The 21,891-nt window shown below is 49.9% G+C and overlaps 1 protein-coding gene across 3 annotated transcripts; it reads right to left on the bottom strand.

Moving 5' to 3' along the window:
- Positions 1–1,654: 1,654 nt before the first annotated feature.
- DBP (D-box binding PAR bZIP transcription factor) lies at positions 1,655–20,517 on the bottom strand. 3 transcript variants are annotated; one of them, XM_083582139.1, is made up of 4 exons: positions 19,308–20,517; positions 12,427–12,765; positions 6,721–6,941; positions 1,655–3,431 (listed from the first exon to the last, which is right to left on the bottom strand). In XM_083582139.1, exons 1-4 carry the CDS (start codon positions 19,468–19,470, stop codon positions 3,216–3,218), a joined length of 939 nt encoding a protein of 312 aa, XP_083438265.1. In that variant the 5' UTR covers positions 19,471–20,517; the 3' UTR covers positions 1,655–3,215. The 3 variants fall into 3 exon arrangements, with proteins under 3 accessions (XP_083438265.1, XP_083438264.1, XP_083438263.1); XM_083582138.1 differs by lacking the exon at positions 19,308–20,517 and adding an exon at positions 16,966–17,374; XM_083582137.1 differs by lacking the exons at positions 12,427–12,765; positions 19,308–20,517 and adding an exon at positions 8,503–9,010.
- Positions 20,518–21,891: the final 1,374 nt, after the last annotated feature.

Genomic DNA, 21,891 nt, shown 5'->3' with positions numbered 1-21,891 from the left:
AGAGGAAATTGGGGGGGAAATAAAATCAGATCTTTGTGACACAGTTGCAAAACAAGGTCCCCATCTAGAAGCTCCCAGTGATGACACCTTCGTGCAATTTGCACTTTCTTGTCAGTGTGGTTAGTGTGTTGGGCTAGGACATTGGGGACCAGGGTTCAAAAGCTCACTCAGTCATGATGCTCACTGGGTGACCTTGGGCCAGTTACTGCTTCTCCGCTTAACATACCTCACAAGGGGGGGGGGTGTTAACTAAGGTGAAGGGTAGAGCCACATACACCACCTTGAGCTCCTTGGAGAAAAGGGTGGGATATAAATGCAAGAAATAAGCTCTATTTTCCAAACTTAGGTTTGCAACTGTTTTGGGACTACAACTCCCATCATCCATAGCTAGCAGGACCAGTGGTCAGGGATGATGGGAACTGTAGTTCAAAAACAGCTGGAGACCCACATTTGGGAAACCCTGCTCTAGACACTCCCCACCCACCTCTGTGCATGATATAAATGTAATAATAAAATAACATGTAAAAAAGAAAATCAGTCTCTCTCAATTTATACACACACAAAGGTTGTTTGCAGAATCAGTTTGGGAACTGAAGGCCCAACGACTCCTACGCAGGCTTGCTCCATCTTGTAAGGCAGGTGTGTGGAAACTTTGGCCCTCCAGATGGACTACAATGCCCATCATCACTGACCAAGCTGGCTAAGGGTGATGCGAGCTGGGAGTCCAACGTGAGGACCACAGGTTCCTCACCCTTGTCCTAATGAAACATCAGAAGCTGGTGACAGGGGCAAGCTGGGCTTTTTAAGAGGATGCTGATGGGCTACAGCTTAGTGGCAGGGCATCTACTTGGCCTGCATGCAGGATGTGCCCAGCAACTCTAGGTAAGGCTGGGAATGCCCGGTCCGAAATCCTGGAGAGATGTTGTCAGTGTCGGCAAGTGGCTCCTACCACTTTCTCCCCCATGGATCTCTTGAGAATAGCAGAGGGCTGCTTAATGGTTTTATCTGCTTGTTGCAGCGACTGCAATGCCCTGTACCAGATTGATGCACGATTTTTAATTGTGCTTCTGTTGCTCTAAGCAACAGAATTACGATTAGAAGCAGAGAGGAATATTGAACACAGGGATGTACCCTCTCCCATCTTCAACCGCAAAGCCACACACACCACAGGCCACCTGAATGAAGCTTGCAGACCACTGGTGGTCCAACAACCTCTCTTTGGGGAACCCCTGCTGGAGACAGTACGGAGCTGGATGGACCAATGGTCTCACTCGGTATGATGCACTTCCCTGTGTTTCTGTCTCTTTGTCCCCTGCTCTGAATGCCTGAAGCCAAATCTCTGCTGCAAAATGGGCAAGAATGTGCAAATCGGTACAATTTGCAGAATTTAGTTGTCTTTGCACAGAATGCTGGTGGGTTCTTCCTCCTCTCCCACCAATTAACGTAGCTGTTTTCCTTTAAGTCTTTTACCTGTTACAGCAGGACATTAGCAAATGATAGGGAAATGACACCTTTCTGTAAATGAGTGGACCAAAGAACCCCAGAAATGGCTGAGGCTGATGGGACTTGTAGTACAGCAAGAGGAAGGCACCAGGTTGGTAAAATCTGAGCCGTGCACGGAAAGGTTAATACAAACAACACAAAAGATCTCGGGTTTCGTTCGTTCTTTTTTTAAAATCCTGTCTTTCTTTATTCCTAGTTTGCTCATGGTATACAACTGTGTAAACATCCTTTTGAAATAAAAGCCTTCCGTCAAGTCCGGTGGTTTCATCCCCCAAAGTCTTCAGCAACACTGTTACATGGAAAATTAAAAAGACTAGGAACCTCCCCAAAGGAGATAAAAATACCGTATTCCCCCCTCCCCCTTACCCCCCCATTCACTTTCTATACGAAAGAACCATCCTTTCCCCAATTAAGAAGAACATAATCTCTCAAGTCTCTCCTGGAGCCTCTATATATACTTTTTGCTTTACAAAAAAAGAGAAAATTATATATATATTTATATATATGTTCATATTTATGGAGGGTCACCAATGAGGTTCTGTGTTTTTCGTTTTTCTTTTAGTTTCTATACATATGACGTACATCAGACAGTGTTGGACACAAAACATGAGGAAAAGTGTGGTGTGGTGGAAGGGGGGAAAATAACAGAAACCATCACTTGCCTTTTAACTAAAAACAGGTATAATAGTAATAATAAGATAATCGTAATCATTCAACTAACAACCCATACACCTGCCCTCAGACACAAAGCCCCTTTTGTCATATTGTGGAAAAAAAATATTGAGTGCACAACCCGTTTTTTCTTTTCGTTTTTCTAATTTGGCATTTCGCAGGCAGAAGTCTTGACGTTTACTGGTATCAAAAGGAAGAGAGAGAAAAACAACGCTCCTGTGTCCTCTTTTTTCTCAGGGTGCCAGGCCTCCTCTAAGTTCTCTTTGCAAAGGGTGCAGCGGGAGGAGGGCTTCGTGGTTCAATACCCGCTGCGAGATGGGAGCCCAGAACGGCTCAGGGGTGGGGGTCCACTTTTGCAGCCTTCTCATGTCCTTCCCCACCAACCCTGACAAAAGAGTCGACGGGAGAAAGGAGTCGAAGAAATTGTGTGCAAAAGAAGAAGAAATGTCCACTGAAAAGCGATGCTGTTGGAAGAAAAAAGCAAGCAAGCACAGGCACCCTGATGCCTCCTTGGGCCAACTGTGCCACTGAGCCAAATGCCACAACAGGGCAAGCAGAGGTGAGTAGCTGCAGCAATCTGGGGCTGAACTGTGCCGTTTGGAGAGAAAAGTCTGCCAACGAACCAAACTCTAGCATGTACGTGGAGAGAGAGAGAATGGGTACTGTGTGCACGTGTGTGTGTGTGTGTAATACATCTTCCAGTGTGCTACAGAGCCCTTGTGTGTTCGCGGTGTGTCTCGAGTGCCTACGATGCCCAGTTCAACGTCTCCCAAGTCACTGCCCTTTTTCTTGGCGAGGGTCAGCTCAGGCCAAACCCAGGAAGTCTTATCCCTTCTGTCGAGTACCTGGAGCACGGCAGTCCCCGCACGTGGGGAATCGTCCGTCTCGGGACCTTTCCCCTTATTCCAAACATCTGTTGTTTGATTATTTGTTTGCCCGGTTCGGGAAGACGGGGGTCAGGGTTGAAAAACCAGGGTGGCCCCACCGCGTCAGAGCGGTGGAGCGGTGGAGAAGAGCGCAGCTGTCTGCTGCCGCGGGCCTTACAAGGTGCCGTGCTGCGATTCGTACTTGGAGAGGATGCTGCGGTAACGGGTCAGTTCCTGGCGGATGTTGGCCACTTCCTGGCGCAGGACGGCGTTCTCCTTCTCCAGGAAGGCTGCCCGGACCGTGATCTGGTTCTCCTTCAGGCGGCGGGCGTCCCGCGAGCGTTTGGCTGCTTCGTTGTTCTTGTACCGCCTGTTCCAGTATTTCTCGTCCTAGGTAGGAGAAACAAAACAAAACAGGTCAGTGTAGGCTTGTGAAGAGTCCACAAATTGCTGTTTATTATATTAATAAATCTACTTTTTGTCCACGGAGCTCAAAGCTCTCCATCCCCGTCGTTCAGCCAGGACACAGAGGTCCATCTCTGAGGGCCTTCTGGAAGTTCCTTCACTGCGAGAAGTGAAGCTACAGGGAACCAGGCAGAGGGCCTTCTCGGTAGTGGCGCCTGCCCTGTGGAATGCCCTCCCATCGGGTGTCAAGGAAATAAACAACTATCTGACATTTGGACAACATATGAAGGCAGCTCTGCTTAGGGGAAGTTTTTAATGTTTGATGTTTTATCGTGTTTTTAATATTCTGTTGGAAGCCACCCAGAGTGGCTGGGGAGGCCCAGCCAGATGGGCAGGGTGTAAGTAATAGTATTATTATTATTATTATTATTATTATTATTATTATTATTATTTATTTATTATTATTGCATGATTCCCAGGCGATAGTCCACCTGGGCACTGAACAGGGGCAGGCCTGCTTAGTTCCAGCAGGGCGGCTGTACTACTTGCCTTCATACAGTGTTCTGGACTTATAAGCAAGAAGGGACAGGAAAGCTGCTAACTTTGATGACATGCTTGCAGGCCTTGCATGTTCCTATGCTAAAATCAAAAGAAAAGAGCAGCAGAGGTATTTCAAGCTGCTTCTTGCTCTTTCTCCTGCATTTCTCCATATGAACCTTGTATACAAATTTAATAAATAATAATAATCTGCCACCTACTAGCGCCCATTCTACCCCAGCATCTTGGAACTGTTTGCATCCCAGCTAGTCTTAGTAAGAACTCTTTGAGATTTGGTGCCTGAGTATGCTTTCTTTCCCCTCCCCTTCCATTTTTCCTTTTGTGACTTATTTTTTAGATGTTAAACTGAGGACAGGAAATGTCTTCCCTTTTTTTAATACTAAAAAAAAAAGTTCAATAAGGCACTTGGGGAGGCTTATTGGCTAAAGAAAGAGGTGCAAATGCTATAGGTCAGGTGTTGGGAACCTCTGCCCCATCAGATGCAGCTGAACTACAACTCTCCCCCTCCCCAGTAAGTATGACTACTTCTCCCGGTGTGGTGATGTAGCACACAGAGGACTGAGTTCGAATCCACCCACAGCCACAACACACAGTTAGTGACTTTAGGCCAGCTTCTGTCTCTTGGCAAAATGCATTTCTGTGCCTCTTTCTATCTATCTTTGTATATTGGTGGCAACACATCGTTCTGGAATCTCGGACAGAGATTGACGTTCCCCAAAAGTACACACATACTTCTTGAAAGAGCACGTGCACGGTCATGCATGCGCGGACACACCCTTTCCTGTCACCGCTTGACAAAATATGCATGGACACGCTCCTTGCCTTTGAGACACACAATGCCAGACAATCATCCATACCCGCCAGCTCAGAAAACAGGTTCGTACCCAGCAGTGCATTTCCCAGACAGCCTCTCTCTCCCCAATAACATTGTCACCCTGAAGCTGGCACGTGAAAAACTGCTAAACCCCAGAGAGAAATTCACTGTCTTAGCCCTGCCACCAAAATCCCTGGTGGTGGAAACTACCCTTCAGGCAGGCATTTTGGGCCAAAGGCATTACACTGGTGTTTCACATCTGTCTGTCTGTCTGTCTCTCCTAAAAAGCAGTGGCTGGGACCATGGTGTTGTTGGGTTTTCTTGATATTAATGTGGTCAGTGGTGCTACTCAGAGGTGTGTGTAATTATAACCTGCATGGCAGCACATCTGTGAGCTTTCGACAATTCAGCACACCTGAGGTATCTTAACAATTTAACTAATTAGCAGGGGGAGTTTACCTACTGCACCAAATGCAGCGATGTGGTAGAGTAAATTGATTATTTGAAAACTGTATTTAAGTTGATCAAGTGTGTACAGTTATAGAATACCGTTAGGGAATGCTGTTGAGTACTATTGAGGAAAGGTGGTGAGAAGGGGTGTTTTGCAGCGGTTTGATTATTCTTTAAAAACAAAGATGAGCAAAGATATTGCGGGCAAGCTTTTATTCCATCACCCCAGTCACTGCGCACACTCGGTTGGCGCAGATGGCCAACAGGTGCTGGGGGAACAGGGATGTTTTGCCTAGCCTGTTTTCTCAGGCCACATTCACGTTATGTGTTTAAAACACTACTTTATTTCAGAAAATAAAAAAATGTTGTGATACCACTTTGAACAGTCATGGTTCACCCCACCCCCAAAAAAAGGAATTCTGGGAGCTGTAGTTTGTTGAGGGTACAGAGAGCTATTAGAAGACTCTTATTCCCAGAGTCCCCTGTGAACAGGGACTGATTGGTTTAACAATCTCTGGAGATTGCAGCTCTGTGTAGAGCATGCAGTCGAAAATGGGAGGGTTTGGGCAGCCAGCCTAGCTCTGCCCACTCACACCAGCGGATTCCACCCACAGTGGGCAGGGTCACAGCTGGTACACCGTAACCTTGGCTATCGGGTATCAGTCGACAGGAAAGAGCTTAGAAAATGTTAAATAAAATGCTAAGTAGTTTAAACAAGTAATATGATAACAAATGTCAATTCCCCAAACTTTTCAATCTTACTTACCAACCTTTTAAACAGAAAATTAAAAAAGCAACCTGTCTCCTGTTGTGAAGTTAATGTGCTGCCAGTGGTGAGATATTATGGGAGTTGTAGTTCAACAAGCACTGGAGTGAAACCACACCGGCTGTCCCTGGGCTACAACACTGGGCAAGGGAGAGCCAGGTTCAGGCCTCCACTGAATTCACTGGGTCAGCCACTTTCTCGCATCCTAGCCTACCTCACAGGGTTGCTGTGAGAATAAAAGAGTTGAGGGGAAGGGGGAAAGAACCAGGAGTGCCGCCTCCAGAACCTTGAAAGAAAAGCGGGGTATTAATTTAACGAGCTGCGATTATGACACCCTTTTGTTTTCATTGCTAAGTTTATTGTTATTTTTTGTCGTGATTTTTTAAAACTTGCTGTTTGCTGAATTTGGATATAAACGGCCAAATTAAAAACCTGCACCCAAGCTTTTTTCAGCTACACTGGGGGATGTAGGGAGGAGCAGAGATCAAGGCTCGGGAACCTGTGGCCCTCCAGATGTTCCTGGCCTCCCAACTCCCACCAGCCAGCAGGACCAATGGTCAGGGACGATGGGAGCTGTAGTCCAATAGCATTTGACGCAACACAGGCTCCCCTGTGCATTTGATATTATCCAAGGAAAATCTCTTAAAATACTGTTCTAAGATCAGTGCGTTTTGCGCCTCTCTCACCTTCTGATCATCCGGGACCTGTATTTTCCGTGCCTTTTTCATGATGGGCTGTGGCTTGAGCTCTTCCTCGGAGAACCGATGCTTGCGGGGGTCAAAGGTCTCGTGCCCCGGGATGCTCGACAGTGCCAAGTCGGCAGGGTCAGGGTCAAAGTTCATGAGGACCTCCACGCCCTCGGGGTCCACAGGGCTGGGCGTGCTTCGGGACACAGGTGTTACGGGACCTGGAATGGGTGTGGAGGAAGGAGAAATCCAGGTGAGCTTCACAAATAAAGAGAACCCGCAAGAGGGCAGCAGCACCCACAACTGGCTATCTGCAGGCTGGTCCGCCCCACACTTCCATTGTAACCTCTACGGAGTCCTTTGTACACAAACACACATGCACATCCATATGTTATAGACATTGCATTATGTACATATCCACCCCCATTGTTTTTATTTTCTCTGCAGAGTGTTTCAGGAGGAGGGCTGTAGGGTTGTGTGTCTTCTTGAGAAGTGGAACGGTGAATTGGGGACACAGGGCTTCACTGCTGCTCAGGCAGCTGCAGCTGCACACATGATGGGGATTAGAGACACGCAGAGGGGCTGGCAAATTTCTGAGGATTAAACGGCACTGCAAGGCCGTTTTGGGAACAGCACTATGCAGTATGCGGTGTCCAGCTAGCCACGTGGGCCCCGCCGATCTGTTTAAATGCCTAACAGATGGGGGAACGAGGCATAAGAGAGAGTGGATCCAGACAACCATTTCACAAGTGACAACCGCTTTGAAAAAGCTCATCATGGAACCGGGAGGCAAGGCAATTCTGGTGGCTTGAGGAGGCAAATGGCCGTCCCGCTAAGCCGCTTGGGGTTGCTAGGGGCAAAGCAGACAAGTACACAAGAGCGAGCCCAGGAAGCTCTAGCCCAGGGTTTCCCCAACTTGGGTCTCCAGCTGTTTTGGGACTACAATTCCCATCATCCCTGACCCGCTAGTTAGGGATGATGGGAATTGTAGTCTAAAAACAGCCGGCGACCCAAGCTGGGGAAACCCTGATCTAGACCAATAAAAGAAACTTTGCAACTCTTCTCAGCGACCAGGGTCCCAACATCTCCCCTCAACTCAGGTGTCTGCCTTCCCATCATTCTCCCCCCCCCCCCATATCACTAAGCTCCACCCTCTGGATCCCTTGGCTCTCATACCCTCACCCTCAGAAAACTTGGGATATCGAACACCTTCTCCCAAGGTCATCCACCCCCACCTGCCCCCTCAGAAAAGCCAGGAGTCATACATCCCACCCTCAACTAGATCTCTCTAACTCCTATACACTTACCACCAGTCTCCCCCCCCCAAAAAAAAACCACCCGCAGGGGACCCCAGAATCCCCGCTCCCTTTAGGCAACACTAAAACCCCTCTTTCCTCCGATAACCTCGTACTCCTGTTCCCGTTACTACAGCACTCTCCTTTTGAAGAAACCCACAATCCTGGTTCCCTCTGCCCCCCCCCCCTCTGCTCTTTCTCCTCTTGAAGAACCCAAGAGTCCTGCCCCCCCCCAATATTTTTTTCCTTGGAAAACCAAGAAACTCCAGAGTCCAACGCTCCACTCACTAGGCGCCACACACGCACCCCGGAAAAAAAAACCGAGGTTTCTACTTCCCTGAAACACCCTGGAGTCCACACACACACCCCGTCCTTGGGGTACCCCACAACTCCCCAGAGAGAACCCCCACCCGGGGTGCTACACCCCCGCCCCCCGGAATCCCTTCTTTATGTGGAAAAACCCGGGAACCCTGATCTCCACTCCCACCTCTCCTTGAAGGAAGCCAGAATCTGATCCCCTTCGCTGGACCCCCACCCCTCCAGGGAGAACCCAGGAGTCCTACTCCCGCCTCCCCGCAGAACCCAGGCGTCCTGCGTGGCCGCGCCTCCCTCCGGCCCAACCTGCCCAGCCGGGATAGGCGGCCACCCGGCCACCCACAGGCCCACGCCCCCTGCCGCCCCCGTCCCGCGAGAGGCCCCGAAGAAGCAGCAGCACCCGCTTCCTCCTCCTCCTCCTCCTCTCGGGCTGCTGCAGCAGGAGCAGCAGCAGCAGCGCCGCCTCTCACACCGCATCCCCACGTGCCCGCTGGCCCCGCCCTGCGCTGAGGAAGGGGGCCGCCTGCCAGCTGGCAGCGAGAGGAGCCGAGCCGCGACATGTGTTCGCAGAAGCAGGGCGAGGCACGTGAGCGGGAGCAGGAGGCTCCGTGCAGCAGACACGAGACCGGGCTTCCCAGGTGGGAGCCAGCAGCGCAGGATTTCCGCGCCCAGCAGCAGACACGGGATTCCCCGCAGCCTGCCGCCGCGCCGGGCAGGCAAGGAGCGCGCGTGTGCACGCGCACAGGCACACGAGGGCGCGCCTCCCCCCCCCCCGCCGCGGGGGTGGGCATCCAGTACCCCCCCCCCGAATTGTTGGAAAGGGGGAGGAGGGAATCCAGAATTCCTGAGTTCTTTTTTTTAAAATGCAAGGGGGGTGGAGAAAGCTGTTGGTATTTGGAAATCTTCTGCGTGTCTAAGGAGGAGGAGGAGGAGGGAACCTGAGGCTGTTGGTATTCAGGATTGCTAGGAACGAGGAGGAGCGATTCAGTGGGGGGAGGGGATCGGTGTACGTGGGCAGAAGATACTGTCCAGGACTCCTGGGTTCTCATGGGGGAGCTTCGAGGCGCTGACATCCAGGATCCGTATGTGGGGGAAGGGGATGTACAGGCGAGTGTCCGGGACTCCCGGGTTCTCCGGAAGGGAAAGGGGGGCGTCTAGTGAACTTGGATGGGTGTTGGTGACCTCCTGTGGGGAGATATGAGGAGGTGGGGCTATGGGTATTCAGGATTCCTGGGTTCTCTGGAACAGAAGGTTGAGGGAGCCAGGGAAGAGAACAAATGATTTGGAAGAAAAGAGGGTGCAGTACTTTTAGCAGAGGTCTCTAGGACTCCTGGGTTCTCTGGGCAGGGTGCAGCAGTTAGTGGAGTGGGGGAGGAAGTATTGAGTGTCCAAATGTCTGGATTAGATCAGTGGCAAACACTGTACTTTGTAGAGTAGGGTGGGAGGAAAAAGTTGGGGAGAAATATGGGGACATAGGTGGGTGGCCCTTCTGTTAATACCCTGTAAAGCTTTATGGTTCAAGGGGGGGCACCCAAATTTACCCAACTTACATCTGTGAAAAACATAATTCCTTTGCATTTTACATCACTTTTTGCCACCAGCAAAGTCTACGCTGCCCACTGCTAGCTCAAGGAAGTACCATTGCGAAGGAAGACGGCTGGTAAGAATACCTTCTCTGGAGTGCTCACTGGGGCCACGAGGGCACGGATCCCAAGCGTCCCGCTGTACTTCACTAAGGATGGCGTCAAAGTCGTCCCACTACCTTGTTTTCCCGATATTTCTCTCCACAAACCACAAGCGCTAGTCTCCCAACTCTGCGTTTCAAACAAAACCCAAACATCTCATGATATCCACCCTCCTCTCTTGCGATTTCCCAAATCGCACCAAAAACCACAACTGTAAATGAAAGCAGAAAGGGACAGTAAGTATTAAATGGTAGCAGGTAACTTTCAGAGCACTGTCTATTTTATTCTCGAGCTTAAACCCACATTAACCTGCCCTCCCCACCGAAATCCAATGCACACATTGGAGGCGGTAATCCGAACAATATCAGTAATTACTGCAACTTAAAGGGACAGTTTGAAAATATAGTGTTTCAGCTTCAGGGAAAGCATCCAGTATTTTCAAGAAGTGGAAAAGTTAGTTTTAGGAGCGCTTGGCAACTTTAGAAGGTGGGAGCCCCCTCCCAAAACGAAAACACAATTCCTGTCCCACCCAACCATCTCACAAAGTCCAGGTTTCTAAAACACATGAGATGTTAAAGTTAACACATGAAATAATGAAAGTAACCAGGTGCAGAACCCTTTGGCCCTGCAGATATTGCTGAACTACAACTCCCATCATGACTGGCTGTGCTTGTTGGGCCTGGTGGGAGTTGTAGTTCAGTAATGTCTGGAGGGCCAAAGACTCCCCACACCTTATTTAAACACAAGCATTAAATTGCAAATCTTTATAACATATAAAGGACCCCTGACAGCTAAGTCCAGTCGCGAATGACTCTGGAGTTGAGGCACTCATCTCGGTTTACTGGCCAAGGGAACCGACGTTTGTCTGCAGATAGCTTCCGGGTCATGTGGCCAGCATGACTAAGCCGCTTCTGGTGAAACCACAGCAGCACACGGAAATGCCATTTACCTTTCCGCCAGAGCGGTTCCTATTTATCTACTTGCACTTCAACGTGCTTTTGAACTGCTAGGTTGCCAGGAGCTGGGACCGAGCAACGAGAGCTCACCCCGTCGCAGGGATTCGAACCACCGACCTGATCGGCAAGTCCAAGGCTCAGTGGTTTACACCACAGTGCCACCCGCGTCCCTATAACTCTTATAAATAGTATAAAATTGCACCCCAAAGTTTTCTCTTTAATATCCTAGTGTACCCATGAAGCTCTCATCCAAGGCAAACAACTAGGTCCACACCTGGTATAGCTTCAGAACTGCTGCAACCTTCCTTCTGCACTCTCTGCAACAAAATTGCATGGAGGACCCTATTGAAATTCTTAATACTTGTGATCTAAACTGGGCAGAAACCATCTGGACTGCTTCTGCAAACTAGGAAGGGACTAAATCCAAACAGAGCAAAATTTGCTTTTATTTTCTGCAATGGTGTGTTTGTGTATTAAACATCTGCTGCAAACATAACTATTTAACCAAAATTTAATGGGGGCATCAGACAACAGGGGACTAGGAAGGAGAAGGGAAGTGCAATTCTTGCAGCAGCCTGAAGGGGGCCACTGGTATTGCCACTGCAACCCAGAGAGGCTGGGATTGAAAAACTATTTGCAATCAGGGAGGAGATTAGAAACTCAATTTTCTCTGCAACCAGGGAGGGAACATGAAACTGCCCTCCCAAACAGGGAGGGCTCTAGAAACTGCTCACTCCTCCTATCCAAAGTGGTGTGTGCTCAGAGGTATCCCCCCTCTTATAAAAATATATCCAAATAGGTAGGCTAAATTTTGCACTTGGAGTAAACACTGCATGCTTTGCATAATTTATTCCAAGGCATAACACAATAACTACCGGTACTTTTGTCAGACAAATAGAAGGAGAGACTGGTGCACGTAGCCTGAAAGCAGGTAGCAGAGGGGGTGGGAAGGACAGGAAAAAGGCCAGAAGGGAGAGAATCAAACACACATTTCTCTCCTGCCTCTCCACTCAAAATTTCAGTCTCCCAAGTCTGCTTTTCATTTTGTTCCATGCACTTCTGTGTAACATGTAGTTTGCCCTTGACCTTGAAGTGAATGGGGTACTACAATATAACCCTTGTTCCACTGCAGCCACTATTAGACTGTAAAAACACCTTTTAGCCTTGAAACCCAAGAGCTATTTCACAGAGTCAACTGAGTGTCTTCAGAATGGGAGCTCCAGTTCCCATCACGACTCTCTTTGCAAACATACAGCTAAAACTTAATAGGTGTGCAGCTCAGAAACGCGGGGAGCTTGGAGCGTAAACAAAGTTATATGAAACAAGGGAAGGGTGAGTTGATATTCTCACAGCTCCTTCCAAGGGGAGGAACGACAAATGCCAGCAATCACTCTGACTCCCATTTCCCCACCACCACCAGCACCACCCTCACACCCAAAGTACAGCACAGCTTACCTGTCTGGCTGCTGCCGTGATGGTCGTAATCGCTACCCACTAGGCCTTCGCCAGACGAGGAGCAGATGGAAGAGGACGATGCACAAGAGGCCGGGCGGCTAAGGTCCACCACCACCCCGCTGGAAGGCGAGGCCGTGGGCTGGCTCCCCGGCGAGAAGGGCTGGTGAGCTGGGCTCGGGGGCAGCCCGTTTTCCAGCAAAAACTCGTCCAAGTCAACATACTCAATCTCGTTGTAGGGCAATGTGCGTTCCCACAAAAGGGAGCCCAGGTAGGCGCATTGGCCAGGCCTCGAAATGCTCAGGTCGTCCTCCATTTTGCGTTCCTTGTCTTTGATGACACCTGCAGAAAAGGGGGCAGGAGGAGAAGCTCGGGTTAAGGAAGAAGGTTTATGGGATGAGAAGCATCTAGGGGCAGAAACCTAGAGGCCGGAAGCCAAGAAAGCGGAAATCTACGAATCTTCTGTGTGTGTGCAGGTTTTCCACAGCACAGGGCCAGCGGAATAAAGGAAACAGATCAATGTTACACTGTTGACATGGAAGTGGACCGGGGAGATGGATTGGGAAGATGGACAAAAGGAGGAAAATAACCATTCTGAAGCCTGTAATTGCCGTAACTTTGCAATTGTAAGGGTTTTGCAAGGTGAACAGCAATCGATCCTACTGCACAAGGGAGGATGAGAGATCAGCAAGACTTAATGTTTATGTACATAGCTGTGTGCACTTGGAATACAACACCCAGCACTGCTGGCGTGGGGAGCTTCAGGCATCCCTGGGCACGGGTGCAAAGTGCAAAAGGCCAGAGTGTTGAGGCAGTTGCTTCCAGTCTCTGGGCTTGGCCACCCTCTGAATCCAGACAGCCCCAGGCAACCCAGGACAGAGTAAGGGGGTTCTGGCCACCTGCCTCTCCCAAGCAATCGGGTATCCCAGCATCTATCTAGTTGCATGTGGCTTTGCATTGCATTTGGCGCTTGAGTGTGGGGGTGGCTGCGTACACAGCACACATTTAAGCACACCACTTCCCCCCATTAACCCTGGGAACTCTAGCTTATCTTTTGCAGAGCTGCAATTCCCAGCACTCTTCAATCACAGTTCCCAGGATTCTCCGGGAGAAGTCGTATGCCTTACATGTGTGGTGGGTGGGTGTTCCTGCATGGGGCTCTCACTTCCTTACATTCTCACAGCCCAAGGGCCCAAAGCAGACAAAACAGTTCTGCTCAAATATAAACTCTGCACGGTCCTCCTCTCCGGGCGCAGGCAGGCTGTGCAGGTGGGTGGGCAAAGAAAAAGGACAGGCTGCCAATGAGAGGGCCAGATGGCTGGGAGAGATGCGTGTTGTGGGGATGGGTGGCTGCAGCATGCGGCAGTCGGCATCTTTGAGCCAAGGAGGCTGCCGAAACCTGCCTGGGCCCCATCCCTATCTCTCCAGCCCTAGAGGCCTGCATGCCGTTCACCAGCAAAAAAAACGTGAGCGCTTGCCTCACCCCAGATGACCCCATGCTCAGCCACGCTTGATTGGGCTCTCGCTCTCCTGCGCCCTCGGAGCTCGCTCAGCCCATCTGCCTGCCTGAATCCCTCCAGCTCGCTCCTCTTTGGTCTAGGTGGGGCAGCGGCAGCAGCCGCAGGGTGACCCTGGTCTGGGCATCAGTGTGGGGAGGGAGCATTTGGTGCTCCCTGGGGGGCAGATCTGACTGGCATCTTCTGTGCTGGCGTTGAGCAGGTGCCCATCACCACCACCCAGGCCACACCAGGGGATGCCGCAAGAACCCCAGTTGCCAGAGCTCCCCTTATTCTAAGCTCACTAGGTTGTGCTCCCATACCAAAGGACCCAGGAGTTTGGGGTCATATCATTAGATTTGCTCCCCCATACAGTGATACATCGGGTTAAGTACTTAATTGGTTCCGGAGGTCCGTTCTTAACCTGAAGCACCACTTTAGCTAATGGGGCCTCCCACTGCCGCCGCGCCACTGGAGCACAATTTCTGTTCTCATCCTGAAGCAAAGTTCTTAACCTGAGGTACTATTTCTGGGTTAGCGGAGTCTGTAACCTGAAGCGTATGTAACCCGAGGTACCACTGTAGTGCTCAGATTACAGAAGGAGTCCAGCCTCTTTTGCAATATATTATTATTATTATTATTATTATTATCATTATCATATTGTTATTGTTGTTGTTATTAACAACAACAACTATTATTATCATTATTATATTTGTACCCTGCCCATCTGACTGGGTTGCCTGAGCCACTTTGGGTGCCTTCCAACAAATATAAAAGCATAATAAAGCATCAAATCTTATAGAAGATCGGGGTAGAGGGAGATTTAGCTAAGGTTGGGAGTGAGCGGGCAGGAATCAGTGAACAGACTTGCAGATTTCCTTTTGTCCCACAATTCCAGAGGTCTTCAGCCAGGAACTGTTTGTTCCAGCGGGTTGCCTCCATTCTTTAACCAAGGTCACCCTCTTTCCCATGCACTTGGGGAGAACCCACTGCCACCTTCACCCCATCCACCCCTCACTAGGTCTCTGAAGGCTTGAGGGCTCTTGTGGTTTACAGGCCAGGATTCTCCTGAAGACGCCCCACCCCCCTGCACGAGGCTCAGGCAGGCTTGGGAGTGGCACGCCATACCTGAGCCCTGACTCTGCCTGGACACGTGGGAGAGAAGTCCGGGCCCAGCTGACACCTCTTGCGGTGACACCAGCCTGGCACCCCGAAACTGGGCGAGTCTCCCGCAACGCCCCACAGATCAAGCGAAGCCTGTGCGCGGCTGCCTACTGCGCAGCTCCCCAACCCTGGGCAGCTGATCCACTCCAAATCCACCCCAGACAAACCTCTTCCACTTTTCTTCCAATGAACCCCACCCCCCAAACAACTATCACCAAAGAGTCAGAACGACTCAGACGATAGGCTATCCGAGATTCAGGTTCAAATCCTGGCTCAGCCATTGGAGTCACCGGGGCGGCCTTGGGCAAGTTCTTAATCCTCAGTATCCTCATCTGTAAAATGGGAATATTATTAACTACCTTGTCAGGTCTATTGCAAAGATAAAGGAAGTAGTGGAGGAGGGGGAGATATTATTCATGAGGATTATGAGTTGTGAGGAACATGACACAGGCAGAAATACAACTGTTGAAATTATACAATAAAATATACAGAACAGTGTAGTAAATGAATTGAACTGTATGCATTTTGTCACCACTCTTAACTTTGCCCCTCAGTTGTATTAGCTTCACAAACTTGGTCCAAAGTACTCCTCACCACTTCCTAGTATTGCCCTGCCTGCCCGCCCCCTGTAATCTTTGAATGCCCTCCTCCCGCCACAGTGAATATTATCCAAATGATATAAAGCTACTATATTTGGAGTTATGAGTCAAATATTCAAAGCCTGGGTCCTTTATTTATTTATTTATTTATTTATTGGATTTATATCCCACCCTTCCTCTCCAAGGAGTCCAGGGTGGCAAAACAAGATAAAAACTTTTTTAAAAATCCAAAACACATAAAAGCATTCCAAAATATGGTCACAATCAAAAACATATAAAATCAGTTTAGGGACCAATCAAAGAGGCTTCCAAAGCTCAAGCCTCAGTTTTCCTCAACTGTGAAATGGGAACAACAACACTCAGCTTTGTGGAGGCTGTTGTGAAGAGGAAAGCCACCTGCAAGTTGCAGAACACACCAGGGATAATATAATGAAATTGCATCTCTATCAGTCTGTGGCCAGTGGCATGTTTACTCAGGTGTAAAGCCAACGGGCATTTATAAAGCTTGCTTCCGTGTATAAACAACCAAGGGTCCCCTGACACCTGAAAGGATAAGACATTTATTGTGCCCATAAGCTTTTGCGGAGCAGAGTCCATTTCTGTGTATCCGATAAAACTGATATCCACAATAAACTTTTTAAAAGGTGCCACAGACTACTAACCCTTCTGGAAATGAATTGCTTCCAAGTAAAACGTGCTCAGGATCGAGCCGCCCAAAGCATTGGAGAGTGGTCATTAACAACAACAACAACAACAACCTCAAAGTAACCAGGGTCAGGCGAGTTTCTCAATGGCTGGAGCCAGCAGGAGCCTATTCAAGCAGGACATCGGTTTACTTTCTGTTCCGAAGAGGAATGATTGACATTCAGCTCTAGGCGGAGAAGCAAAACTCGGTCCTTCTTTTGGGTGGGTGGGGGGCAAACCTACAACAATAACACTGGGGTGGCCAAGACTAGTCAGCACCCAAACAAATCTGTCAAGAGTGCCTGTGCACAAACACGTTTGTTTATGTGTGTGTGCGAATGGCACCCTTGCAGGACGGGTGGCGGGATGCCCAAGATGCAAGACCCCCCCCAAAAAAAAGATATATATATATATACACTCTGCCCATCTTAATGCCGGGCACCTTCCTGTCAATATTATCAAACTGAAATAAAAAACCTGAAACAGTCCGAGATGCCCATCTGCTCTGCCTGAATTCACAGGAAACCCACCCCGGCCGCAGGGTGCCAATCACACCCCCCGCCCCAGCGCGCGCAAAAAGTGCCCGCAAAGATACCCACCGTCCGTGTCGGTGTGTCCGCCTCCCATCTTGTCCGCCGGCCAGAACCCAAATGCCAGCTTGTGGCTGGCAGCTTCCTCGCCACCCTGGTGCCCCTCCCTCTTCCCCTCTCCCTCCGTGGGGCGTTGACCCCGGGTGGCACCCTGGGTGCCCCTGCGATGTCCTAGCCGCCGCCTCCTCCTCCTCCCGCCTTGCCCTTCGCTGCCCGCTCGCTCGCTCGTGCGAAAAAGTCTTGCGAGAGTGTTTCCCGGGGCGAAGCGCCACAGCAGCGCCCGCGCGCACGTTTCGCTCCCTCCTGCTGCGTCCCGTGGCCAGGCTGTGTGCAGCTTTAAGGGATTTACTGCTGCCAGCCAGCAGATGCGAGAGAGTGTGTGTGTGTTTGGGTGAGTGTGTGTACGCGCACGGGAGGTTGTGCGCATGTCCAGAGACACCGCTTGGTGGATCACCCTGGAAAACCCTAGCGAGTTGGCACCTCTCCAGCAGCAGCAGCAGCAGCAGCGAGCGAACCCAGGCGTCCGGGCTCCCCAAAGCTCCCCCTCCCCTCCCGATCCTCGGAATCCGGGACGCACGCAGCCTTCGCACTCGGCACCGCATTGCCCGACAGAACCCAGGAGTCCTGGGCAGCTCGCCTCTCTGTCCTCCCCCCTTTCTAACCGCTTCCCCACCCAGAAAACCTGACAGGCCTTATCGGTCCCCTCCCCAGCCCGCTCTCTCTGTCATTGTTTTGCTTAGATCTATCAAAACCGGCTGCCCATCTTGCCAAACACCCAAGGGGCAGAAAAGCGATCCGGGATTGAAATGCACACGCACCGCAACGGTAGGGGCAATTGAATTATAATAGAATTGTAAAGTTGGAATGGGGCCTAAGGGTCATCTAGCCCAACCCCGTGCAACGCAATATTCTTTTGCCCAACCATGAGGCTTGAATCCACAACCCTGCAATCATGAGTCTCATGCTCTCCCGACTGAGCTATCCCACCTCTAGAAGTCCCCTGCCTCATATATCTAGAAGTCCTGGCCCCCAAGCTTGTCTTGCCCCTAATGCCCCTCCTCCTCTCCCAAACATGCCAGGAGTTCAGGCTCCGTGGCTCTTCCTAAATCTTACGCCACCAAAGGCATTTACCTTCTTTCTCCAGAACGCCTAGGTCCCAGGCCCTTCCTGCAATAACTAGATTTCGACCTCCTTCCAGATCTTCCGTGGCATCCCATCCAGAAGTAAACATGGGTCTGTCCCTATGCATATGTGGGGCCTACATGAACCCATTGCATGGGGCCTTCCCAATTTAGAATGAATGCATTTTGATTGGAACTCACAACCCAGGAGAGGAACATTTCATGGATGGAAAGAATTAACAATGCGGCATTGAAAGCAAACAACAGTTCACCCCCCCCCCCCCCGCAATCGAGATGGAAAAGCCCAAAATGAAAGCAAGTTGAATGTTCAGGCTCTGAAGGCCATCTGGATAGAAGGGGAGGGAGGACAAGAGTATATAAATATCACTGCATATCATTCATAGGAAGGACTTCCCTTTCCAGGGGCCCTGAGTCTGAGCAGGTCTTTGCAACTCACAGATTTTGTGATGGTTTTTTAAAAAAAAAACAACAACAGGGAATAAATGGCTCAATTTTTTTATATATGAGCATTGGACAAGTGTGTGCAGGTTGGGACCTATAGACAGATATAAGGCAGGTGGATGGTGTGAAAAGCCAGGTGAACAAGGAGGCAGCTATAAAGGGGGTGAATACAGGTTGAGAGATAAACTATGGGGTGGGGAGATGGATGGGGTGGCAGGTGGAGGGACATTTATAGGATGTATTTAAAGACTGAGCAGACCAAAGCTTATGTGCCAATGATTCTGCTCGTCTTTAAGACTGCCTCAAAACTCTTTTTTCCACTGAAGGCAGACATTTATGAAATGAAATGGCACAGAAACGACAGAGAGGCCAGGACTAATATTATGGGATGCCTGGGAGTAGAAGGTGTATGGAGTAGAAGGATAGCCTCTATGGTAGCCCAGGGGAGACATGATTGGCTAGGCAGACTTGTATGCAAATATGCAAATCTGGCCTCTGCTAAGGATGACAGCCCTGCCTCAGTAGCTTCCCTATCTGTGAAATGGGAATAAGAGTGACCCAGCCATTTCAAGGGCAAACTCTAGGGAGGATTCTGCAGTGCCCTGAAGATTAATACAAAAAACACCACCAGCAGCAAGAAAATGGATGCATGTATAGAGGAAATTCGAAGCTAAGTACATGAATACTTAGGGAGAGATGGACAGGCAGGCAAAGGAGGAACCAGGTGGAGGAATGATTGCAAGGGAGGATCGAAGGGGTATCACTCACATGAGCCCAGGTCCTTGGCCCCTCGGCGGTCGGGACTTTTGACCGGTCCCTGAAGGAGGCTCTTGAGACTGACCATCGCGGAGCTCGGGGTGGCTAGTCCCAAAGGAGGAGAGGCGAGCATGGGGCTAGGAGCCGGGCTACTTTGGGTAGCTGGGCGGGCCATAGCGAAAGCGGCAGCAGCAGGAAGATCCAGGAGGTGCCCACCGCTGAAAATTGCTTTTTTCGCCCTTCTTCTATGGTGTCGAGCAGGGGACAGCGAATAAAAACAAAAGGTCCTTGTGGAAAACAGCAGCAGAGACCCCCGAGGGAGATTCACCGATTCGATGCTCGACTGGAAAAGGAAGTTGAGGTGTAGGTTTTGGGGTGGGATTTTCTATTTTATTTTAAAGGAGGAGGCTGTCTTCTCTCTCTCTCTCTCTCCTGCTACCAGCCTGGAAACAAGCCTCCGGAGGGGCAGGCGATGGCCCCCACCTTGCCTCACTCCGATCCAAATTTAGCAGCCAACCGGCTCTGAGGAAGATCTCCCCAAAAGATGGGCAAAGAAATATATATATATATTTGCGATGAAGTTATTGGAAAATGTGAAGCGGGGTGGAGTAAAGAGTTCCTAAGATCCAACGAGATTTCCCTAGGGAACGGGAGGGTTGTATTTCCAATCTTGCTAGAACAAAATTATTTCCCCTAGAATTAAAAGTCACCAGCTTTCGGCGAGCTTTAGCAGATTTAAGGCGCCAAAGGAAAACGGAAAAGTCAGCAAATCCAAAATGCCCAGGCGATCCCTTTTCTAAGGATCTCGCAGTTGCAGCAGCGGCAGCGACGGGTGATCTCCGCTGCTTTTTCTTCCAGTCAGATCCTAAATAGGTTGGAAGAGGGATGTCCGTGATCTATAAATGCGGAGGGGAGACCCCGTCTTCTCCGCAGGCAGTGAGGGAATCCGAGTGTGGGGGAACCTCTTCGCACCTCCCTTTTATTAATCAGTATTATATTATAATAATAAAAATAAAGGGAAACCGAAAGCAGATCCTGCCGCTTTCCTGAACCCTTCGCTCCGGCTTTCCCCCAAATGCGAATCTACAACCAATTTTTTTTTAATAAAAAAAATTGCATATAAATAAAAATTGCTCCAGTTACTTTCCTCTAAGCACTTTGCAACTGTCTTCGGGTCTTTCCCCCCTCCTTTCGCAACATTCGAAGTGGGAGGAGCCGCGAGGGCCCAATGGGCGGAGCTAAGGGCGCCCTTCTCTTCCAATCGGCTGCCCAACAGCCCGAGATTTGCAAACACAGCTCCCCCGTCCCGCGCCCTTCCCGGTCTGTCATGTGCGCCTGCCATGGGGCAGGTGGGGCTCTGACCTAGATTTGGCCAATAGCAGAGCAGCAGATGGGAGGAGCCTGACCCAGTTTTGGCCAATGGCGAGGCGGCGGGAGGGGGAGCAGGAGACTGCTCGGGATTGGGAGCACGTGAGCAGGCACGTGTTGCTGGTGTTGTGATGAGGGAGCCGAGCAGAGAGAAAGTTGGGTCTTAAAGGGGCAGCGAGGAGGACACGGGAAGGTGGGTGATCCCTGCCTAAAGCGATCACAGGCTCAACCAGGAGCCGGGGACCTCTGCGCTTTCCTCCTTGCAGGCTTCTTGCCTCTGCTGCTCAGAAACACAATTGGGGCGGGGAGGAGGGGAGTGAAACATCTCACCAAAGCAGCTTACCCTTTGCAGAGCATAGGAATCCAAAGGATTAAATCCTTAAAGCCAACACGCTACAAATCTCTATATAAAAGTATAGTTGTCGCGTGCAGCGCGTTACTCCAGAGTTGATCCACGTAAACTGATGGGCATGCACTGGTTTCCAGCGGGTCTACTCTTTCACTGGCAGCCTAACAGCAGTGAGATGTGCAGAACTAAAGCAGGCTCTCGCCGGAGCTGGCATTCTGGAAAGGCACAGAGCTTGCTTCACACCCGCACAAAAATGCAGCCTTTCTGCTCCAAATAGGCTCCATGTGCAGCTGCCAGGTTTCATAGCAAGCATTTCCACAAACAAGCCTCCCAATAATGCACATGTGGTTGTTCCTACATTGGTGCTGCAGAGTGTGGAGGGGGTGGGAGGGAGAGGAAGCTACATTTTGTGGAACTGACTATCGGATGCAATGCTTCAAAGCCTAGAAGCCTTCTCTTTACTGCAGAGAGAGGCTGTTCTCATTGGTGCGTAGCTGCATGTAAAACAACCATTAGAAAGGCATAGCTACAGAGACTGATTTAAAAGTTGGCAACCCTCTTGAGGCTGAGGAATACACACATACCAGAGAGTATGCAGAAGAGGACACTAAAAAGTCAGAACTTGACAAGCGTTATTGAATCATCAGGATCTGTCCTTGAACATAACCAAATATCTACCTCTCATAATTGTGGGCAGAACAAGAAATTATGTAAGTAGCACTAGGTGTGTTATGGGGGGGGGCGTATCTTCAGATCAAGGTGTTTCCCCTTCCCCAAACCCAGCTCCTCATATTTCTGCTTTTAATATCTCCCTTGCCTCTCTCCCCAACTTCTCAACACTCTTAAACAAATTTCCCAAAGCTGCAACAAAATGCATAG

Source organism: Podarcis filfolensis, assembly GCF_964270895.1.
Source record: "Podarcis filfolensis genome assembly, chromosome: 13".
Lineage (NCBI taxonomy): Eukaryota > Metazoa > Chordata > Lepidosauria > Squamata > Lacertidae > Podarcis > Podarcis filfolensis.
This window is presented reverse-complemented; position numbering and strand designations above follow the sequence as displayed.